The sequence below is a fragment of the Lissotriton helveticus genome, chromosome 5_1 (assembly GCF_964261635.1).
Source record: "Lissotriton helveticus chromosome 5_1, aLisHel1.1, whole genome shotgun sequence".
In the NCBI taxonomy this organism is placed as follows: Eukaryota; Metazoa; Chordata; class Amphibia; order Caudata; family Salamandridae; genus Lissotriton; species Lissotriton helveticus.
The window spans coordinates 435,116,164-435,136,404 of record NC_136065.1 but is presented as its reverse complement, the minus strand read 5'-3'; the positions used below and the strand labels follow the sequence as shown (position 1 = coordinate 435,136,404).

At 54.6% G+C, this 20,241-nt stretch overlaps 1 protein-coding gene and 2 non-coding genes across 4 annotated transcripts in view; all 3 read right to left on the bottom strand.

The window, feature by feature from the left end:
* CEP104 (centrosomal protein 104) overlaps nt 1-20,241 on the bottom strand; it is a 577,612-nt gene that overhangs the window by 52,222 nt on the left and 505,149 nt on the right. For both annotated transcript variants that reach the window (XM_078642632.1, XM_078642633.1), the window contains exons 18-20: nt 19,713-19,821; nt 16,789-16,927; nt 14,989-15,056 (exon numbers count right to left, since the gene is read on the bottom strand). In XM_078642632.1, coding sequence (XP_078498758.1) covers nt 14,989-15,056; nt 16,789-16,927; nt 19,713-19,821 — 316 coding nt within the window. The remainder of the gene's footprint in view (nt 1-14,988; nt 15,057-16,788; nt 16,928-19,712; nt 19,822-20,241) is intronic.
* Nucleotides 16,530-16,660, bottom strand: LOC144756999 (small nucleolar RNA U109). Its single transcript, XR_013595467.1, has one exon. It is a non-coding gene; the product is annotated as a small nucleolar RNA U109 (small nucleolar RNA).
* On the bottom strand, nt 17,983-18,135 carry LOC144756998 (small nucleolar RNA U109). The gene has a single exon (XR_013595466.1). It is a non-coding gene; the product is annotated as a small nucleolar RNA U109 (small nucleolar RNA).

Genomic DNA, 20,241 nt, shown 5'->3' with positions numbered 1-20,241 from the left:
AATAGGCCAATCGGGCAGGCAGGTGGGAAAATAGGAAAAAGCCACTCTGGCTAGCAGGTGGTAAAAAGGGGAAAGGCTACTCGGGCGGGTGGCTGTGGAAAAGGCGTCTCGGGTGGGTGCGTGTTAATCAGGAAAAGGCTGCTCGGGCAGGTGCGTGTGAATAAGGGAAAAGAATGCTCGGCGGGTGGAAGTGAGTAAGGGGATAGGCCGCTCGGTTGTGAAAAAGGGAATAGCCAGCTCGAGTGGGTGCCTGGGACATGGCCGCTCAAAAGGCCACTCAGACGGGCTGGTGGGAAAAGGGCCACTCGGGCAACGGGTGGGAAAATGGACAATCGGGCGGGTGGGAAAATGGACTCTCGGGCAGCGGGTGGGAAAATGGACAATCGGGCGGGTGGGAAAACGGGCACTCGGGCGGGGCGGGTGGGAAAACGGCCACTCGGGCGGGGCGGGTGGGAAAACGGCCACTTGGGAGGGCGGGCAAAAGGCCATTCTGGCAGGTGGATGGGAAAATGCCACTCTTTAAAATTGAAAAGGCCACTTAGGTGGCTGGGTGTGGAAAAGGGAAAAGGCCACTCGAGCGGGTGGCTGGGAAAATGGCCAATCGGGAAGCTGTGTGGGAAAATGGCCACCCGGGCGGGCAGTGGGGAAAAAAGGCCACTCGGACAGGCAGATGGGATAAAGGCCACTCAAATGGGCAGGTGAGAAAACGGTCAGTCAGGCAGGCGGGTGGGAAAAAGGCCACTTGGGCTGGTGGATGGGAAAAGGTCACTTCTGTGAAAAGGGATAAGGCCACTCGGGCGGGTGGCTGAGAAAAGGCCACTCTTGAAGGCCAATCAGGAGGGTGGGTGGGAAAAACGACACTTGGGCAGGTGGGAAAAGGCCACTAGGGTGGGTGGGTGGGAAAAGGCCACTAGGGTGGGTGGGTGGGTGGGTGGGAAAAGGCCACTAGGGTGGGTGGGTAAGAAAAGGCCACGAGGGCGGGTGGGTGAGAAAAGGTCACTACTCAAAGGTCACTAGGGCAGGTGGGTGGGAAAAGGTTACTTAAAGGCCACTAGGGTGGATGGGTTGGTGGGAAAATGACCACACGGGCAGGCGGGAAAATGGCCACTTGGACGGTAGGTTAATGGCCACTCGGGCGGACAGGTAGGAAAATGGCCACTTGGGCGGGTGGAAAATTTGGCCACTTGAGCAGGCGGTGGGAAAATGGCCACTCGGGCGGACGGGTGGGAAAATGGCCAGTTGGGCAGGCGAGTGGCAAAATGGGCACTCAGACGGGCGGGTTAATGGCCACTCGGGCAGGTGGGAAAATGGCAAACCCGGGTGGAAAAACGGCCACTCGGGTGGCGGGTGGGAAAATGACCACTCGGGTGGATGCGTGGGAAAATGGCCACTCGGGCGGACGGGTGGGAAAATGGCCAACCGGGCGAACGGGTGGGACAATGGCCACTAGGGCGGGCGGATGGGAAAATGGCCACTCGGGCGGGCGGGCGGGTGGGTTAATGGACACTCAGGCGGGTGGGAAAATGGCCACTCGGGTGGAAGGGTGGGAAAATGGCCCCTCTCTTGAAAAAATAGCCAGTCAGGCAGGTGGGTGAATGGGATAATGGCTAGTTGGGCGGGACACAGGCCACTCGGACGGGTGGGTTGTAAAATGGTCTCTCGGGCAGGTGGGTGGTAAAATGGCCCCTCAGGTTGGAAAGTTGGGAAAATGACCACTCAGGCGAGTGAGTGTGAAAAGGCCACTCGGGCAGGTGAGTGTGGAAATACCACTCGGGCGGGTGGGAAAATAGCCACTCGGGCAGGAAATTGGCCACTCAGGTGGGCTGGTAAGAAAATGACCACTGGGTGGGCAAATGGCCACTCGGGAGGGTGAAAAAATGGCGTCTCAAGTGGGTGGGAAAGGGTGACTTGGGTAGGTGGGATTGGAAAGGCCACTCGGTGGGTAGGAAAAAGGTCACTCATAAAATGGCCACTCATAAAAGGCCAATCAAAAAGGCCACTTGGGGAAAAGGCCACTTGTGCGGAAAAGGCCACGTGGGTGGGTGGGAAAAAAGCCACCTGTTAGAAGGGGCGATCCCCGGGGAGGCCAGAATATGTACCCGACCACCCTGTGACCCACCTCTCCTAGGAACGCTGCAGAGCACTGGCGGGAGACCCTTCAGGGGGAGAGTCTCGAATCTAGGATCGCACGCGCTGAGCTAGCACCACTCGAAAAAGGGACACCACACTGTAGGTCTTCAGGAGAACGTATTCTTTATATCTCAAGTAAATGCATCTTTATGATCCACAGGATTCTTATGTACAAGTAGAGCAAGGGCTCAAAGAGTCTCAGTAGGGATTTGGGTAGCGGGACAGTCTTAGTGTTCAAGATAGCTGCAGGTGCGTATCCGGCGCACAGCTCTCAATCCTCGAGCTGGGGGATACGAGTAGATCTTGGGTCCAGCCGGACCAGGATAGTCTCTGAGCCGCGACCACGTCCGCAGGGCTTGAGCAAGGATGTGGCAGTTCTTACGGTCTTAAGGGAGCCGCGATCGAATCAGCAGGGCTCAGGTGTTCTCAAGGTTGCGAGGGAGCCGCGACCACGTCTGCAGAGCTCAGCTGGTTCTGGGCAGAAGTCCTTCTCTGCCGGGTAGGAGCCGTGACGATGTCAGCAGGGCTCAGATGGTTTCGGGCAGAAGTCCTTCTCTGCCGGGTAGGAGCCGCGACGATGTCAGCAGGGCTCTTGTAGTTCCAGGATTCACTGACCTCATCGTCCCAGAGCACGCCTGGATATAGGGCCGTTCCTCTTTGATGTCCGGAGTCCTCGCAGGCAGAGGTCTTCGCACCTAGGGGCCGCTTGTTGGGGGTTGCTCCCACGCGGGCCCTTTCATCCTTTAAAGCTGGGTCTGGAGGGATCCCAGACACGCAGCAGGCTTGGAGCCAGCCGTCAGGGAGGCCGGATGGGCGATCGAAACCCATCTCCCGAGGGGAGGTGGGAGGTGTGATCGAACTACTCCTCCCTCTCTCGCTCACGGGGAGCGCTCTACCCCCCAGCCGGGTATGGCGCGTCTAGGGCCGAGGTTGTGCTGGGGCCGGGGGCGGCCATCTTAGGTGCAGGAGAATGGGCACTGGGGGCCTTTGGGGCCTATAGGGTTTGGGTGCGTCCGGTACCGGGAAGATGGAGGGGGGGGGGGAGGAGTCCAGTGTCGTGTGTGTGGATCATGGAGGGAATGGTCGGGTAGGCTGTGATAATCAGGGGCCTGGTGTGGTGCACGGGTCAGGGAGGACCACGCCACGAGGCTGGGTCTAACACCACCCGGGCAGGTGGGTAGAAAAATAAGAAAATGCCAGTCCTAAGAATAAGCCACTCGGTGGGTGTGACAAAGGCCATTCTTAAAGGCCACTTGGGTGGTGTGTGGGAATAGGGCACTTGGGCAGGTGAGTGGGAAAAGGGCACGTGAGCGGGTGTGTGGCAAAAGGCCCACTTAAAGGCTTCTCGGGCGGGTGGGTGTTAAAAGGCCACTCGGGCAGGTGGGTGTAAATGGCTATTCAGTTAAAAAGGCCACTCGAGCGGTGGGAAAAAGATCAAATGGGTGGACAGGCGGGAAAAAGGCCACCTGGGTGGGTGGCTGGGAAAAAGGCCACTTGGGAAGGTAGGTGGGAAAATGCCACTTAAAAACCACTCAGGCGGGTGGGTGTGAAAGGCCACTTAAAAGCCAATTGGGCAAGGGGGTGGGAAAATGGCTACTCGGGGGATGGGTGGGAAAATGGCCCCTCGGGCGGGCAAGTGGCAAAATGGCCACTCGGATGGGTGGGTTAATAGCCACTGGGGCGGGCGGGAAAATTACCACTCGGGCAGGCGGGTGGGAAAATGACCACTCGTGGGCAAATGGCCACTCGGACGGGTGGGAAAATGGCCACTCAGGTGGGTGGGAAAGGGCCACTCTGAATGGAGGGTGGGAAAGGGCGAGTTGGGCAGGTGGGATTGAAAAGGCCACTCGGGTGGGTGGGTGTGATAAGGCCACTCGGGGAGGTAGGCGGTAAAAGGCCACTTATAAACTACTTGGGAGGGTGGGAGGCAAAAGGCCACTTGGACAGGTGGGAATAGGGCACTTGGGTGGGTGGGAGAAGTCAACATAAAGGCTTCTCAGGTGGTGGGTGTTAAAAGGCCTTTCGGGTAGTTGGGTGTAAAAGGCCACTCATTAAAAAGACCACTCTGGCAGGTGGGAAAATGGTCAAGCGAGTGGGCAGGTGGGAAAAAGGCCACTTGGGTGGGTGGCTGGGAAAAAAGCCACTCAGGAAGGTAGAAGGGAAAGTGCCACTTAAAGGCCACTTGTGCGGGTGGGTGGGAAAAGGCCACTCTGGTGGGTGGGTGGGAAAAGGCCACTCTGGTGGGTGGGTGTGAAAGGCCACTTTTAAAAAAAACACTTGGACGAGTAACGGGTTGGACGGGTTAAGTTGCGGGCAGGCAGAAAAAAGGCCACTTGGGTGGGTGGCTGGGAAAAAGGCTCCTTAGGTGGGCGGGTGGGAAAAATGCACTTGGATGGTGGGCTAATGGCCACTCGGGCGGATGGGTGGGAAAATGGGCAGGCGGGTGGGAAAATGGCCACTCAGGTGGTTGGGTGGGAAAATGCCTACTCTGGTGGATGGGTGGGAAAATGGCGACTCGGGCGCATGGGTGGGAAAATGGGGACTCGGGCGCATGGGTGGGAAAATGGCCACTCTGGCGGGCGGGTTGGAAAATGGCCACAGGGGCGGGCGGGTGGGAAAATGGCCACAGGGGAGGGCGGGTGGGAAAATTGCCACAGGGGCGGGTAGGTGGGAAAATGGCCACTCAGGCAGATGGGTGGGCTAGTGCGGGCAGGTGGGAAAATGGCCAATCGGGAGGGAAAATGGCCACTCGGACAGGCGGATGGGAAAATGGCCACTTGGGCGGGCAGGTGGTTAAATGGCCACTCGGGTGGGAAGGTGGGAAAAAGGCCCCTCGGGCAGACGGGTGGGATAATGGGCACTCGGGGAGACAGGTGGGAGAATGGCCACTCGGGTGGACGGGTGGGAAAAAGGCTGGGCGGGCAGGTGGGAAAAAGGCCACTCGGAAGGTGGGTTAATGGCCACTTGGGTGGACGGGTGGGAAAATGGCCACTCGGGTGGGCGGGAAAATGGCCACAGGGGAGGGCGGGTGGGAAAATTGCCACAGGGGCGGGTTGGAAAATGGTCACTCGGGTGGGAATCGGGTGGGTGGGAAAAGGCCACTCGGGTGGCAGGTGGGAAATGGCCACATTAAAGGCCACTAGGGCGGGTGGGTGACAAAACGGGCACTCAGGTGGGTGGGTGAGAAAACAGGCACTCGGGAGGGTGTGTGAGAAATAGGCCAATCGGACAGGCGGGTGGGAAAACAAGAAAAGGCCACTCTGGCAGGCGGGTGGCTGTGAAAAAGGGAAATGGCTCGGGTGGTTGCATGTAAATAAGGGAAAAGGCTGCTCGGGCAGGTGGGTGTCAGTAAGGGAAAAGGCCGCTCGGGTGTGACGAAGGGAAAAGGCAGCTCGGGCGGGTGGCTGGGACACGGCCGCTCAAAAGGCCACTCGGGCAAGCGGGTGGAAAAATGGCCACTATAAATGGCCACATGGGTGGGTGGGTGGAAAAATGGCCATTTGGGTGGGTGGGCGGGTGGAAAAATGGCCATTTGGGTGGGTGGGCGGGTGGAAAAGTGGCCATTTGGGTGGGTGGGCGGGTGGGAAAAGTGGCCATTTGGGTGGGTGGGCGACTGGGAAAAGTGGCCATTTGGGTGGGTGGGCGGGTGGGAAAAGTGGCCATTTGGGTGGGTGGGCGGGTGGGAAAAATGGCCATTTGGGTGGGTGGGCGGGAAAATGGCCATTTGGGTGGGTGGGCGGGTGGGAAAATGGCCAGCCGGCAAGGCAGGTGGGATAAAGGCCACTTGAGTGGGTGGGTGGCAAAACGGCCACTTAGGGGGTGGTTCAAAAGGCCACTCGGGCAGGCAGGTGGGGAAAAAGGCCACTTGTGCCGGTGGATGGGAAAATGCCACTGTTTAAAAGGGAAAAGGCTGGTGGGAGGGTGTGAAAAAGGGAAAAGACTCGAGCGGATGGCTGGGAAAACGGTCAGTCGGGAGGGAAAATGACCACTCGGTGGAAAAAAGGCTACTCAGGCGGGCGGAAAAAGGCCACTCGAGAAGGCGGCAGGGTGGGAAATAGGCCACTCAAGCTGGTGGATGGGAAAATGCTACTCAATCAAAGGGAAAAGGCCACTTAGGTGAGTGGGTGTGTAAAAGGGAAAAGGCCACTAGGGCGGGTGGCTGCGAAAAGGCCACTCTTGAAGGCCAATCGGGCAGGTAGGTGGGGAAAAAGGACACTTGGGCGGGAATGTGGGAAAAGGCCACTAGGACGGGTAGGTGGGAAAAGGCCACTAGGGCGGGTGGATGGGAATAGGCCACTAGGACTGGAGGATGAGAAAAGGTCACTAGGGTTGGTGGGTGAGAAAAGGCCACTAAGGTGGATGGAAAAAGGCCACTAGGTGGGTGGATGGAAAAAGGCCACTACTTAAAGCCCACATAAAAAGGCCACTTGGACAGGCAGGTGGAAAAAGGCACTCTCCAAAAGGCCACTCTGAGAAAAAGGCCATTCGGTGTGTGGGAAATAGGCCACTCGGGCAGGCGGGCAGAAAAATGGGAACAGGCCACACTGTGAAAAAGCGAAAAGGTCCCTCAGGTGGTGGCTGTGAAAAAGAGAAAGGGCCGCTCTGGCGGGTGGCTGTAAAAAAGAGAAAAGACCGCACTGGCGGGTGGCTGTGAAAAAGTGAAAAGGCCGCTCTGTCGAGTGGCTGTGAAAAAGGCCACTTGGGTGGGTGGCTGGGAAAAGGTCACTCGGGTGGGCGGCAAAAAGTCCACTCTGGTGGGTGGGTGGGAAAACGGCCACTCGGGCGGGTGGGTGGCAAAACGGCCACTCGAGTGGGTGGGTGGCAAAACTGCCACTCTTAAAATGGCCACTCGGGCAAGTAGGTGAAAAAAAAACACTAGGGCGGGTGGGTTGGAAAATGGCACTAGGGCGTGAAAAAGGGAAAAGGCCGCTTTGGCTGGTTGGTGTGAAAAAGGGAAAAGGCCAATCAGGCGGGTGAGTGGTAAAAAGCCACTCGGGTGGGTGGGTGGTTGGTAAAATGCCACTTGTGGGTGGTAAAAGGCCACTTGGGCAGGTGGTTGATAAAAGGCCACTCATGGGAAAAGGCCACTCAGGCGGGTGGGGAAAAGGCAACTCGGGTGGGTGGTAAAAGGCCACTCGGGTGGGTGGTAAAATGCCACTCAGGCGGGTGGGGAAAGGCCATGAGGGTGGATGGGGAAAAGGCCACTCAGGCAGGCTGGCGGGTGGGAAAAGGCCACTCGGTAGGGCAGGTGGGAAAAGGCCACATCAAAGGGCACTAGGGCGGGTGGGTGAGAAAACAGGCACTCAGGTGGGTGTGCAGGAAAAGGCCACTCTGGCCGGCTGGTGCGAAAACAGGAAAAGGCCACTTGGGTGGGTGGCCGTGAAAAAGGAAAAAGGCAGCTCGGTGGGTGTGAGTAAGGAAAATGGCTGCTTGTGCGAAAAAGGGAAAACACAGATCGGGCGGGTGGCTGGGACACGGCCACTCAATAGGGGAGTGGGAAAAGGCCACTCGGGCAGGTGGGAAAAGGCTACTCGGGCAGGCGTGTGGGAAAAGGCCACTTAAGGCCACTCGGACGGGTGGGTGGGGAAAGGCCACATCAAAGATCTCTAAAGCAGGTGGGTCAAGGCCACCGAGTGGGTGCGTGGGACAAGGGGGTGGGTGGATGTTAAAAATGGAAAAGGCCACTCGGGTGGGTGGGTAGGAAAAGGCCACTCAGGCGGGTGGGTGTGAAAAAGGGAAACGGCAACCAAGGCGGGTGGAAAAAAGGTCACTCCGGCGGGTGGGTGTAAACCAGCCACTCAGGCTGGCGGATGGGAAAATGGCTAATCGGGCGGGTGGGAAATTGGCCACGGTGTGGGTGCGTGGCAAAGGGCCACTTTAAGGGCCACTCGAGTAGGTGACTGGGAAAAGGCCACTTGGGCGGGTGAGTGTGAAAAGGCCACTCTCAAAGGCAAATCAGGCAGGTGGGTGGCAAAAAGGCCACTTAGATGGTGGAAAAAAAGGAAAAGGACACTTGGGCGGGTGGATGGCAAAACGGGACAATGACACTCGTGCGTCTGGTGGAAAAGGCCACTCGTGCGGGTGGGTCTGAAAAAGGCCACCCTGGTGGGTAGGCAAAGGCCACTTGGGCAGGGGGGAAAAGGCCATTTCTAGGCCACTTGGGCAGGTGGGTGGGAAAAGGCCACTTAAAATGCTACTTGGGCAGGTTACTGGGAAAAAAGGCCAGTTGGGTCAAGGCCACTTGGGCAGGTGGGCCACACGGGTGGGTGGGACAAGGCCACTCGGGCAGGTGGGCCACACGGGTGGGTGGGACAAGGCCACTCGAGTGGGTGCATGGGGGTCAAGGCAACTCAGGCGGGTGGGTGTGAAAAATGTAAAAGGCCACTCGGGTGGGTGTGAAAAGGCCACTCAGGCAGGTGGGTTGGAAAAGGCCACTTGGGGGGTGGGTGGGAAAAGGCCCTTTAAAGGCCACTCGGGCGGGTGGGAAAAGGCCACTCGGGCAAGTGACTGGGAAAAAGGACACTCAGGCGGGTGGGTGTGAAAAGGCCACTCAGGCAGGTGGGTGGGAAAAGGCCACTTAAAATGCTACTTGGGCAGGTTACTGGGAAAAAAGGCCACTCGTTGGGTGTGAAAAGGCCACTCGAGGGGGTGAGTGGGAAAACGTCCACAACAATAGCCACTCTGGCGGGCAGGTGGGAAAAAGGTCATGCAGGTGGGTGGATGGGAAAAGGCCACTGAGGTGGGTGTGTGTCAAAAAGGGAAAAGGCCACTCGAGAGGGTGGCTGGGAAAATGGCCAATCAAATCAATCAACATTTGTAGAGCGCGCTACTCACCCGTGAGGGTCTCAAGGTGCTGAGGGTTGGGGGGGCAGCAGCTACTGGTCGAACAGCCAGGTCTTGAGGAGTTTCCTGAAGGTGAGTAGATCCTGTGTTCTGCGCAGGTGGGTGAGGAGGTTTTCCATGTCTTCACGGGGAGATGGGAGAAAGATCAGCCGCCTGAGGTTGTTCGGTGGATGCGTGGTACGCTGGCGAGGGCGAGGTCCGCAGAGCGTAGCTGGTGGTTCGAGGTGCAGACGGACAGTCGTTCGTTGAGGTATACTGGACCAGGGTTGTGGAGTGCTTTGTGAGCGTGGGTAAGGAGTTTGAAGGTGATTCTTTTGTTGACCGGGAGTCAATGCAGATCTCTTATATGGGTGGTGATGTGGCTGTGGCAAGGGAGTCAGAGGATGAGGCGAGTGGATGCGTTTTGTATGCGTTGGGAGTTTCTTCTGGAGTGTAGCCGACGTTCCTGCGTAGACGGCGTTGCCGTAGTCCAGCCTGCTCCTGACGAGTGCTTGGGTGACCGTTCTCTTAGTTTCAGTGGGGATGTATCTATAGATCTTACAGAGCATGCAGAGGGTTTTGAAGCAGGAGGAGGAGACAGTGTTGACAGGATGAACCCCAGATTGCGTGCATGGTTGGTGGGTGTCGGGGCAGCTCCCAGCGTGGTCGGCCACCAGGAGTTGTCCCATGCGGAGGGGCAGGAGCAGAGGATGAGGACCTCTGTCTTGTCTTAGTTCAGTTTCAGTTGGCTAGTCTTCATCCAGTCTGCGACGGCCTTCATTCCCTCGTGGAGGTGTCTATTTGGCAGTGGTTGTGTCCTTGGTGAGGGAGAGGATTAGCTGGGTGTCGTCAGCGTACGAGATGATGTTGAGGTGGTGTGCTCAGACGATGTTGGCGAGCGGTGCCATGTAGATGTTAAAGAGGGTCGGGCTGAGGGATGATCCTTGGGGTACGCCGCAGGTGATCGTGGTAGCTTCGGAACGGAACGGGGGGAGGCGGACTCTCTGGGTTCTGCCGGTGAGGAAGGAGGTGATCCAGTCATGGGTCTTGTCTCCAAACCCTGCGTCCTGGGGGCGTGTGCGCAGGGAGTGGTGGCAGACGGTGTCGAAGGCGGCCGAGAAGTCCAGGAGGATGAGGGCCGCTGTTTGCCCTTGTCCAGTATGGTCCTGATGTCGTCTGTGGCGGCGATGAGGGCGGTTCTGTGCTGTGATTGCTGCGGAAGCTGGATCGGGAGGAGTCCAGGACGTTGTTCTTCTCCAAAAAGTGGGTCAGTTGCCTGCTGGCGGTCTTCTCGATGACTTTTGCCGGGAAAGGGAGCAGGGAGATGGGTCGGAAGTTCTTGAGGTCCTTTGGGTCTACCTTGGGTTTCTTGAGGAGGGCGTTGATCTTGGCGTGTTTCCAGGTCTCTCAGAAGGTGGCGTTCTCGAAGGATCTGTTCCAGGAGAGCAGGGGGTCAAGTCAGTTTGGAGGGTGTTGAGTTGGAGGCGACGGCGTATGTCGTCGGTGCCTGGTTGTTGAAGCTGTTGTGGATGTCTGCGATCATACGGTGGAAGAAGGTAGCCAGGGGGTCGCAGAGTTCTTGTGACGGCGGTACGTCAATGGAGCTGGAGCTGGGGGGCGTTGAGTTCTTTCACGATGTTAAAGAGCTCTTTGCTGTTGTGTGCGTTGCTGTTGATGTGTTCTTTGAAGGAAGTTCTTTGGCAGATCGGATGAGTTGGTGGTGTTTGCGTCTGGCGTTTGAGGGCTGCGTGGTTGTCTGGTGCCTGGTCACTGCGTCATTGCCTTTCGAGTCTTCTGCAGGTGTGCTTGGAGTTCTGGAGGTCGGCGTTGAACCAGATGGCTCTTGGGTTGGTGCGTCTGTTGGAGGACTTTCTGATCGGGGCGAGAGTGTTGGCACAGTCGTCGATCCATTGTCTGAAGTTGCGGGCTGCTGCGTCGGTCTCGGAGGACTCAGGTGGGCAGTGGGGAAAAAGGCCACTACGGCAGGCGGGAAGGAAAAAGGCCCCACTCACAAATGGCCACTGGGGCAGGTGGATGGGAAAATGCCACTCTTTAAAAAGGGAAAAGGCCACATAGGTGAGTGGTTGTGAAAAAGGGAAAAGGCCATTCGGGCGGGCAGGTGGCTGGGAAAAGGCCAATAGGGTGGGCAGGTGGGAAAAGGCCACTCGGGCGGGTGGAAATAGGCCACTAGAGCGGGTGGGTGAGAAAAGGCCACTAGGGAGGGCGGGTGGAAAAAGGCTACTAGGGCCGGAGGGTGGGAAAAGGCCAATAGGGAGGGCGGGTGGGAGGGCGGTGGGAAAAGGGCAATAGGGAGGGTGGGTGGGAAAAGGGCAATAGGGAGGGTGGGTGGGAAAAGGGCAATATGGAGGGCGGGTGGGAAAAGGGCAGTATGGAGGGTGGGTGGGAAAAGGGCAATAGGGAGGGTGGGTGGGAAAAGGCCACTAGGGAGAGTAGGTGGGAAAGGCCACTCGGGCAGGCGGGTGGGAAAAGGCCACTAGGGCAGGCGGGTGGGAAATGGCCACTCTCCAAAAGGCCACATGGGCGTGCTTGGCCACCAAAAGGCCACTCACGCAGGTGGGTGGGGAAAAGCCACCGTTTAAGAAAAGGGCCACTCAGGTGTATGGGGAGTAGGCCACTCGCAGGCAGGTGGGAAAACAGGAAATGGGCGCTCCGGTGGGTGGCTGTGAAAAAGGGAATAGCCCCTTGGTCGGGTGGGTGTGAAAAAAGGGAAACGGCCGCTCAGGCTGGTGGGTGTGAAAAAGGGGAAAGGCTGCTCTGGCGGGTGGCTGGGAAAATGCCACTCAGGCGGGTGGCTGGGAAAAGGCCACATCAAAGGCCACTACGGCAGGTGGGTGAGAAAATGGGCACTCGGGTGGGTGAGAAAACGGGCCCCCGGGTGGGTGGGAAATACGCCACTCTGGCAGGCGAATGGGAAAACAGGGAAACAGCCACTTCGGCGGGCAGGAAGGAAAAAGGCCACTCTGGCGGATGGGCGGGTGTCTGTGAAAAAGAAAAAAGGCCGCTCGGGAGGGTGGCTGTGAATAAGGGAAAAGGCCACTCGGGCAGGTGGGTGGGAAAAGGCCACTCTCTAAGGGTCACTCGGGAGGTGAGTGGGAAAAGGCCACTCAAGGGCCACATCGAAGGCCACTAAGGCAGAGGGGCAAGACCACTCGGGCAGGTGGACCACGGGGGTGGGTGGGACAAGGCCACTCGAGTGGGTGCATGTGACAAGGCAACTCAGGCGGTGGGAGTGAAAAATGTAAAAGGCGGGAATAGGCCACTCGGGTGGGAGGGAGGGAATAGGCCAATCGGGTAAAAAGGCCACTCAGGCAGGTGGGTGTGAAAACGGCCACTAAAAAGGCCACCCTTTAAAAGGGAAAAGGCCACTTAGGTGGGTGGGTGTGAAATGGGAAAAGGCCACTCGAGCGGGTGGCTGGGAAAATGCCACCCTTCAAAAGGGAAAATGCCACTTAGGGTGGGTGTGGAAAGGGAAAATGGCCACTCTGGCGGGCAGTGGGGAAAAAGGGCACTCGGACAGGTAGGTGGGATAAAGGCGACTTGTGCGTGTGGGTGGGAAAACGGCCACTCTGGCAGGCGGGAAGGAAAAAGGCCACTCGGGCGGGCTGGTGTATGTGAAAAAGGTCACTCGGGCGGGTGGGTTTGAATAAGGGAAAAGACCACTCGGGCGGGCAGCTGGGAAAAGACCACTTGGGCGGGCAACGGGCCACCGTTTAAGAAAAGGGCCACTCAGGTGTATGGGGAGTAGGCCACTCGCAGGCAGGTGGGAAAACAGGAAATGGGCGCTCCGGTGGGTGGCTGTGAAAAAGGGAATAGCCCCTTGGTCGGGTGGGTGTGAAAAAAGGGAAACGGCCGCTCAGGCTGGTGGGTGTGAAAAAGGGGAAAGGCTGCTCTGGCGGGTCGCTGGGAAAATGCCACTCAGGCGGGTGGCTGGGAAAAGGCCACATCAAAGGCCACTACGGCAGGTGGGTGAGAAAATGGGCACTCGGGTGGGTGAGAAAACGGGCCCCCGGGTGGGTGGGAAATATGCCACTCTGGCAGGCGAATGGGAAAACAGGGAAACAGCCACTTCGGCGGGCAGGAAGGAAAAAGGCCACTCTGGCGGATGGGCGGGTGTCTGTGAAAAAGAAAAAAGGCCGCTCGGGAGGGTGGCTGTGAATAAGGGAAAAGGCCACTCGGGCAGGTGGGTGGGAAAAGGCCACTCTCTAAGGGTCACTCGGGAGGTGAGTGGGAAAAGGCCACTCAAGGGCCACATCGAAGGCCACTAAGGCAGAGGGGCAAGACCACTCGGGCAGGTGGGCCACGGGGGTGGGTGGGACAAGGCCACTCGAGTGGGTGCATGTGACAAGGCAACTCAGGCGGTGGGAGTGAAAAATGTAAAAGGCGGGAATAGGCCACTCGGGTGGGAGGGAGGGAATAGGCCAATCGGGTAAAAAGGCCACTCAGGCAGGTGGGTGTGAAAACGGCCACTAAAAAGGCCACCCTTTAAAAGGGAAAAGGCCACTTAGGTGGGTGGGTGTGAAATGGGAAAAGGCCAATCGAGCGGGTGGCTGGGAAAATGCCACCCTTCAAAAGGGAAAATGCCACTTAGGGTGGGTGTGGAAAGGGAAAATGGCCACTCTGGCGGGCAGTGGGGAAAAAGGGCACTCGGACAGGTAGGTGGGATAAAGGCGACTTGTGCGTGTGGGTGGGAAAACGGCCACTCTGGCAGGTGGGAAGGAAAAAGGCCACTCGGGCGGGCTGGTGTATGTGAAAAAGGTCACTCGGGCGGGTGGGTTTGAATAAGGGAAAAGACCACTCGGGCGGGCAGCTGGGAAAAGACCACTTGGGCGGGCAGCTGGGAAAAGGCCAATTGGGCGGGTGGCTGGGAAAAGGCCACTCAAAGGCCACATCAAACACCACTATGGCAGATGGGTCAAGGCCACTTGGGCAGGTGGGCCACACGGGTGGGTGGGACAAGGCCACTCGGGCAGGTGGGCCACACGGGTGGGTGGGACAAGGCAACTCGAGTGGGTGCATGGGGGTCAAGGCAACTCAGGCGGGTGGGTGTGAAAAATGTAAAAGGCCACCCGGGTGGGTGTGAAAAGGCCACTCAGGCAGGTGGGTTGGAAAAGGCCACTTGGGGGGTGGGTGGGAAAAGGCCCTTTAAAGGCCACTTGGGCGGGTGGGAAAAGGCCACTCGGGCAAGTGACTGGGAAAAAGGACACTCAGGCGGGTGGGTGTGAAAAGGCCACTTGGGGTGCTGGGTGTGAAAAGGCCACTCGGTCGGTTGGATGGGAAAAGGCCACTCTGGCAGGTGGGTGAAAAAAGGCCACGTGGGCGGTGGGTGGAAGATGGCCACTAAAATGCCAGTAGGGGGTTTGGGTCTAAAGGCCACTCGGGGCAGGTGGCTTTGAAAAGGCCACTTGGGTGGGTGGGAAAAGGCCATTTGGGTGGGTGTGTGTGTGAAAAGAGCACTCAGGGCGGGTGGGTGGCTAAAGGCCACATCAAAGGTCAATAGGGCAGGTTGGTCAATGCCACTCAAGTGGGTGCGTGAGACAAGGCAACTCAGGTGGGTGGGTGTGAAAAATGTAAAAGGCCACTGGACGGGGGTGGGAAAAGGCCACTTAAAGGCCACCTGGACGGGTGGGAAAAGGCCACTAGGGCGGGTGTGTGTAAAAAGGCCACTAAAGTGTGGCAAAAAACTATGTTCCCACAATTTGGAGGTTAATACAGAGAAGAGAGAAGCCGAGAGACAGGTAAAGGCAATGTGTGCAAGCAATTATTTCAACATAAGCTGAAAATTCCTTGATTGGCGGCCTGGGAGGTTGACATGAAACACAGGAGGCAGAGAGGGTAAAGTGATTCTGGTCTGACGATAGGAGATCAGATGGACGCCTATATAAAATTTTGTGATGGGAAATAGCTATACCTCGCATACTTTAGAACAGTGCCAACAAACAGATAGCACAGGTTTCTTCCAGCAACCTGCTGATGACAACGATGAGAATGAACCAAACTTGTGAAATTCCCACTTACCTCTTCTCCCGGAGTGAAATTCTCATGGCACAAAGGACACCGGTTTCCAATATTTTCAGGTTTGGCGGCTAGAATAAAAACAAAACGCAATATTGGGAAACAAACTTCAGGCCCATTTCGGTTAACTCTTACTGACTGCAGATGCAAATATTTTAAAGAATTCAGTTTAAACAATCTCAATTGCACATTTTAATAAAGGACGACAAACACACATGGTGCTCTACCTCCTCAAATCCATTTATTAACAGTTGTACATAACACATTAAAACTCCCTTTCTGTCTAGATCTACTCTACCAAAGCCTGTGTTATATAAAGAATTGTCAAACAAAGAAAAAGAAAAGTACCCTTTCTCCCCTAAATGTTTGTTCAGAAATGGGTTTCCTACAAAGTGTGCAGTGCAGTCTGATGTTCCATTACAGCAGAGAACCTTGGTTGCTTATGTGAGGAAATTGTTACAGATCCACGCAGAGGCAGCAAGTGGTCCAAGGAAGACTGCCAGTGTGCAGGAGGTGCGTGAACCAGTGCCAGCTCTGAGCTGGGATGGGCAGAGACCTCTTGGCTGAACAACCTGACTGTCCACTGCTCACAAAAGATGCATGATCTAACTATGGATGAAGTGACTCACTGAACACTGAGGCAAATACAGTTTATTCACTTGGGCCATCGAAATGCAAGTTTGTTACGGATTATACGCCCTATATGGTGCTATACATTCCAGTTTTACAGAAAGTAAAAACAACTGAATGCTGAGCACAAGGTTTGACCAATACAGTACAAACTCAATGGATTGTGCAGCAAATACGGCAGTACGCTTTCCCCTGCAACTCCTTAAGACCAGCAGCACTTGCTTTAATTGTGCAGTCAAATTATCATAAATCAAGAGTACAGAAATGTATACATTTGAGCAGTAGGAAGAAGTTACAGACCAATAGATTGCGAAAAATCAGTGAAATAACACTTAGCAGGAGCCGACCTGGACAAGAGGAAACGCTTTGACCAGGGAACCTAGCCCACTGCATAAGGATGATGCATTTGGATTACCCAACCCACGTGAATCTATAGGGACAAGAGATGCTTATAGCGCTATTGGCTTTGTCACAGTTATATGGTGAGCATGTCCGTGTTTTTCTTTCTTAATGTACTCTCACCGATGTGGGATACTGAAAGCTAGGTAATTACATGACTCTACCTGCTTCGACTGATTACTGGTTGGATCGATCGAGCCAAAAGCCCTCCCATGTGTGGTGCTTTATAGGGGGCGGAGGTAATAAATAAAAGTTGTGCTGGGTGGACTGTGTGAAATACATGAATATGCCGAGGCGTGCAAAAGTGTTGTATAAATGTACTGATGTGATGGAGTTTTGCGGTGGTGTAGTGGTAAATACTGTAGTGTGCAATGGCATTGGTGTGATTTTTAACTGCATGGTGTAGGTTTCTGATGAGTGTAGGTGAGGTGTGATGCTTTGAAAGGCAGTCATGTGGTGGTGAATGTTGGGAAGCAGTGAAAGATGTTGGAATGACTTTTTTGAAACATTAAAACATATGTAGGAGGTATATACTACCACTCAATCGCTGCTCGCAGAGAGGTGGCCCTGATAGCTCCATACTTCATCTAGCACATTTATGGGTCAGGCGCACTCTATGGAGAGTGGACTTGCTTCAGATATGCATTAATGCAAACCTTCCCATGTGCATATGTGATGCCAGGCAGGACAGCACCAAAGGGATAATGTTTGTTTTAGGATTTGCAGCTCTGCACACAGTTAGAACTAGTTCACACGACAAGGATAAGAGCTTACGGTTGCAGGTTTTTGCCTTGATGTGCTCAGACAACTCCTCCTTTGCGACAGCCTCCGTGCAACGAGGGCACTTCCCAAATCCATCTTTGCCATCGCACTCGGTCAATAAATGGTCAGTAAGGCTCGCGATCTCCACTACCTGCCATGGGAAACAGGAGATAATTAGTATTAGAGTATGAAACATGTATAAATAGCCAGGCTTACAGGGAAATGGCACAGACGTCTTGAACAGACATAGTTGTATACCAAGAAGTGATTAATTCAGCATCGAGCTGAGGTCAAAGGAAAGAAAACAAGTAACCTCCCATGTCAGTTTGCATCTACCAAGTGTACAGAGAAACAAGTATTGGCAAAGCCAATAGGTCTCACCTATGCAAGAACTATTGACTTTGCCAAAATGTTTTAGCCATGTTGTACACCAGTTTGGCTGCCATTCAGCATGGCTAATTATTTGTGGCATAGAGGAGAATGACATGGAGTAGCACAGAGTGGAATGGAGTGTTGCAGCATCATAGAAAGGAGTGAAGTAGATTAGAGTGGTGCAGAGTAAGCTAGAGTGGCCTAGAATGCAGTGGTGTAGAGTAGAGTAAAATGGCAAAGCATTGGTGCAGAGTGGCGTGGAGAAGAGTGGTGCAGAGTCAATTAGAGTGGACTAGCATAGAGTGGAGTGGTAGAGAGTACAGTGCAACGGCATAGAGCGCAGTGTTGCAGAGTAGTATGGACTAGAGTAGAGTGGTGCAGAGTAGGGTGGAGTTGCCTAAAGTGGAGTGGTTCAGAGTGGAGTGGACTAGACTGGAGTGGTGATGAGTGCAGTGGTGATGAGTGCAGTGGTGCTAAGTGGGGTAGAGTACATTGACATAAAGCAGAGTAATGCTCCGAGGAGAGGCATGTAGTGGCGTAGAGAGGGGTGGTGCAAAGTAGAATGCAGTGACGGAGTGGTAGAGTGTGGTGTGGAGTGGGGTAAAGCGGAGTACACATGGTGTGGTAGCGCACTGCCAATACAGACAACACGTTTTCAATTGAAATTACCATTACATTTCCACAGACATACAGTTTTACTGATAAAAGTATGCAGCACACAAGCGATAATGTGTGGGAATGGCTTCACCTAGTGTATTGATTCGCACCACCATCTTTTTTAATACATATCATTTAATATACGTTTTGCAAGGGACCGTTCTGCTGGTTTGAGGTTTGTGTAGGAGGTATATACTACCACTCGGCCTGTGCTGGCAGACCCGTGGCCCTGATAGCTCCACCCTTCATCTGGCACATCTGTGGGTCAGTCGCACTCTATGGAAAGTGGACTCACGCGGGGCAGCGGACTGCAGACCCCTCCATGTGCGTTTCAAGCATTCATTTACGTTTTACCCATGTAACAAACAAACAACCGTCCAGGTATGTAGCTGACTTTCGGAATTTAAAATAATATTATATGTAGCCGCTATACGTTTACCGAACTGACTTGCGTAATTTTAAATATTATCACTCGGTGATGGTTCTCAGCACCCCCCCTTTCCCAGAGCCCGACAGTGAACCGGACGGCAGAGTCAACTTTCATCTTTCCAAAGTCGCTAAACTAAGAGTTCTATGATTTGCAGCTTAGAGGAATCCCAGAAATGTTAATCCCACCGAGCCGTTTACACCAGTTACGAATTTTTGAACGGCCGTGGGAATAAACTCGAAATGGGAAACTGCAGTTAGCAACATTCCTTTCAATTGTTTTTCCTTAAATCTTACAAACGATTCAACTGCTAAAACGTTGATGTTTATTTATGTTTAATTTGACGAAACACTGGGATATGTGCACTTTGTGAACAGCTTTTATCCCGTTTCCCCATAGCCCCACTCACGGTCCGTACAATTCAGTACGCTTATCTTTTCTAAGCCGTGCGCATGCGCAAGATTTCTCACACGGCACACCCGCTAATCGGAGCTCGAGGCAGCCAGCGCCTCCTTGGCCCAATGCGCCCGCCCCCCCCCCCGTCCCAACACTACTCAGACTGCAGTTGGTCACAATGGATAGTAGTAGATACTGGAGTAAGTAACAGTATACGATATCTAATGATAATCCGTCCGACGGTAATTCATGGAGCAGAAAGTAACTGAACTATAGCATCATCTCAAATTGAGTAAAACGTAAGCCGTAAACTAAACTTCTTTGAAGATATAGTGTAGTCCGAGTTCTCCCATTAGTAACAAAAAGAGTAAAATATAGAGTTTTCATGAGCGCCTGAGAACGAATAACAATAACCCTTTTCTGTCAAACAGCACCTGGCGGTCACCACGCCCTTGGACACCTACAGCGATATATAACACTGCGCTCGGGCAAGTGATGCACAACACATACGAAACGTTCATTAACATGCCAATTTATACCAGCAAACAATGAGAAGCTCTTATAGTGGTTGCAATCCGTCCCGTTGGCCCGCTTCAAAGGAGTACAATCGCCCCAGAGCTCCCTCTATAGCAGTGCATTTACATCATGAAACCCCGGTCTAATACCGGGTTACTCTTTTGCATCCGGATACATGAGGTGATTTTAACACGATAATGGCTGGGCTAGAAGTCAAGGAGTGAACGCAAAGTTCAGCAGTTGGATTTACACGAATGGATGAAATGGTGGTAACTTGCGACCCCTTGTCAACCAGAAAGAACTCAACCGATTAAATACCTTCTCTGGGTGGGCGGCGGTCACAGGAGGCCAAAGTACACTTTTCAAAACTATTTAAAACAATATGAAACACAACTTAGTTTACTGCAGAGGGAATGAATATTAGGGACACACTCGAGCTGAAATATGGGCTTTAAAGATATCTTGGAATGACAATTTTTTTAAACACAGGGGTAAGTAAGCGAAGCGCTTTAAAATGTTAGAGTACCATAAATAAATAAACAGCACATTTGCAAAGGGGCGCCATTACCTGCTTGCAGAGCTCGCATCTTTTCAGCATGGGGCAGTGCTTCCAGTAATGCAGATCCAGGCCTTCTTCCGTGAAAGACTCGTCCCTCTGTCCACAGAAGATGCACAAGCTGCAGTGGGGAGGAAAAGACATGGTTATCGTTCAGTTGTATAAACCTGGGCGCCCCCATCCCCAGCAGCACAAGGCAGTGCGCGTTCTAGCTTACCCCAAGTGTGGGCCTCAGCCCGTAAACAGCTTTAAAGGTGCAGTGCGGGCCTTCCTGTGTGCTGTGCCACCTGTTCGCTCCTTATATCAGTCACAGGTGAAAGACTGAGGGGGCGGGAGGCGCCCTCCCCTGAGCACCTGACATCGCACCCCAGGGAGCAGGAATTGGCCGATTTACAGCTCTGACGAAGAGCAATTACTCCTGAAGAGCCTTCCAGGGAGCGGGAGCAGGGCCATCGGACCCTCATCATTGACCATTTCGGGTGATGGTGAAGGGGCCGCGGGGTGTCGGGTGGATGGGGTCAATACCGGGCGGGCTTATGTT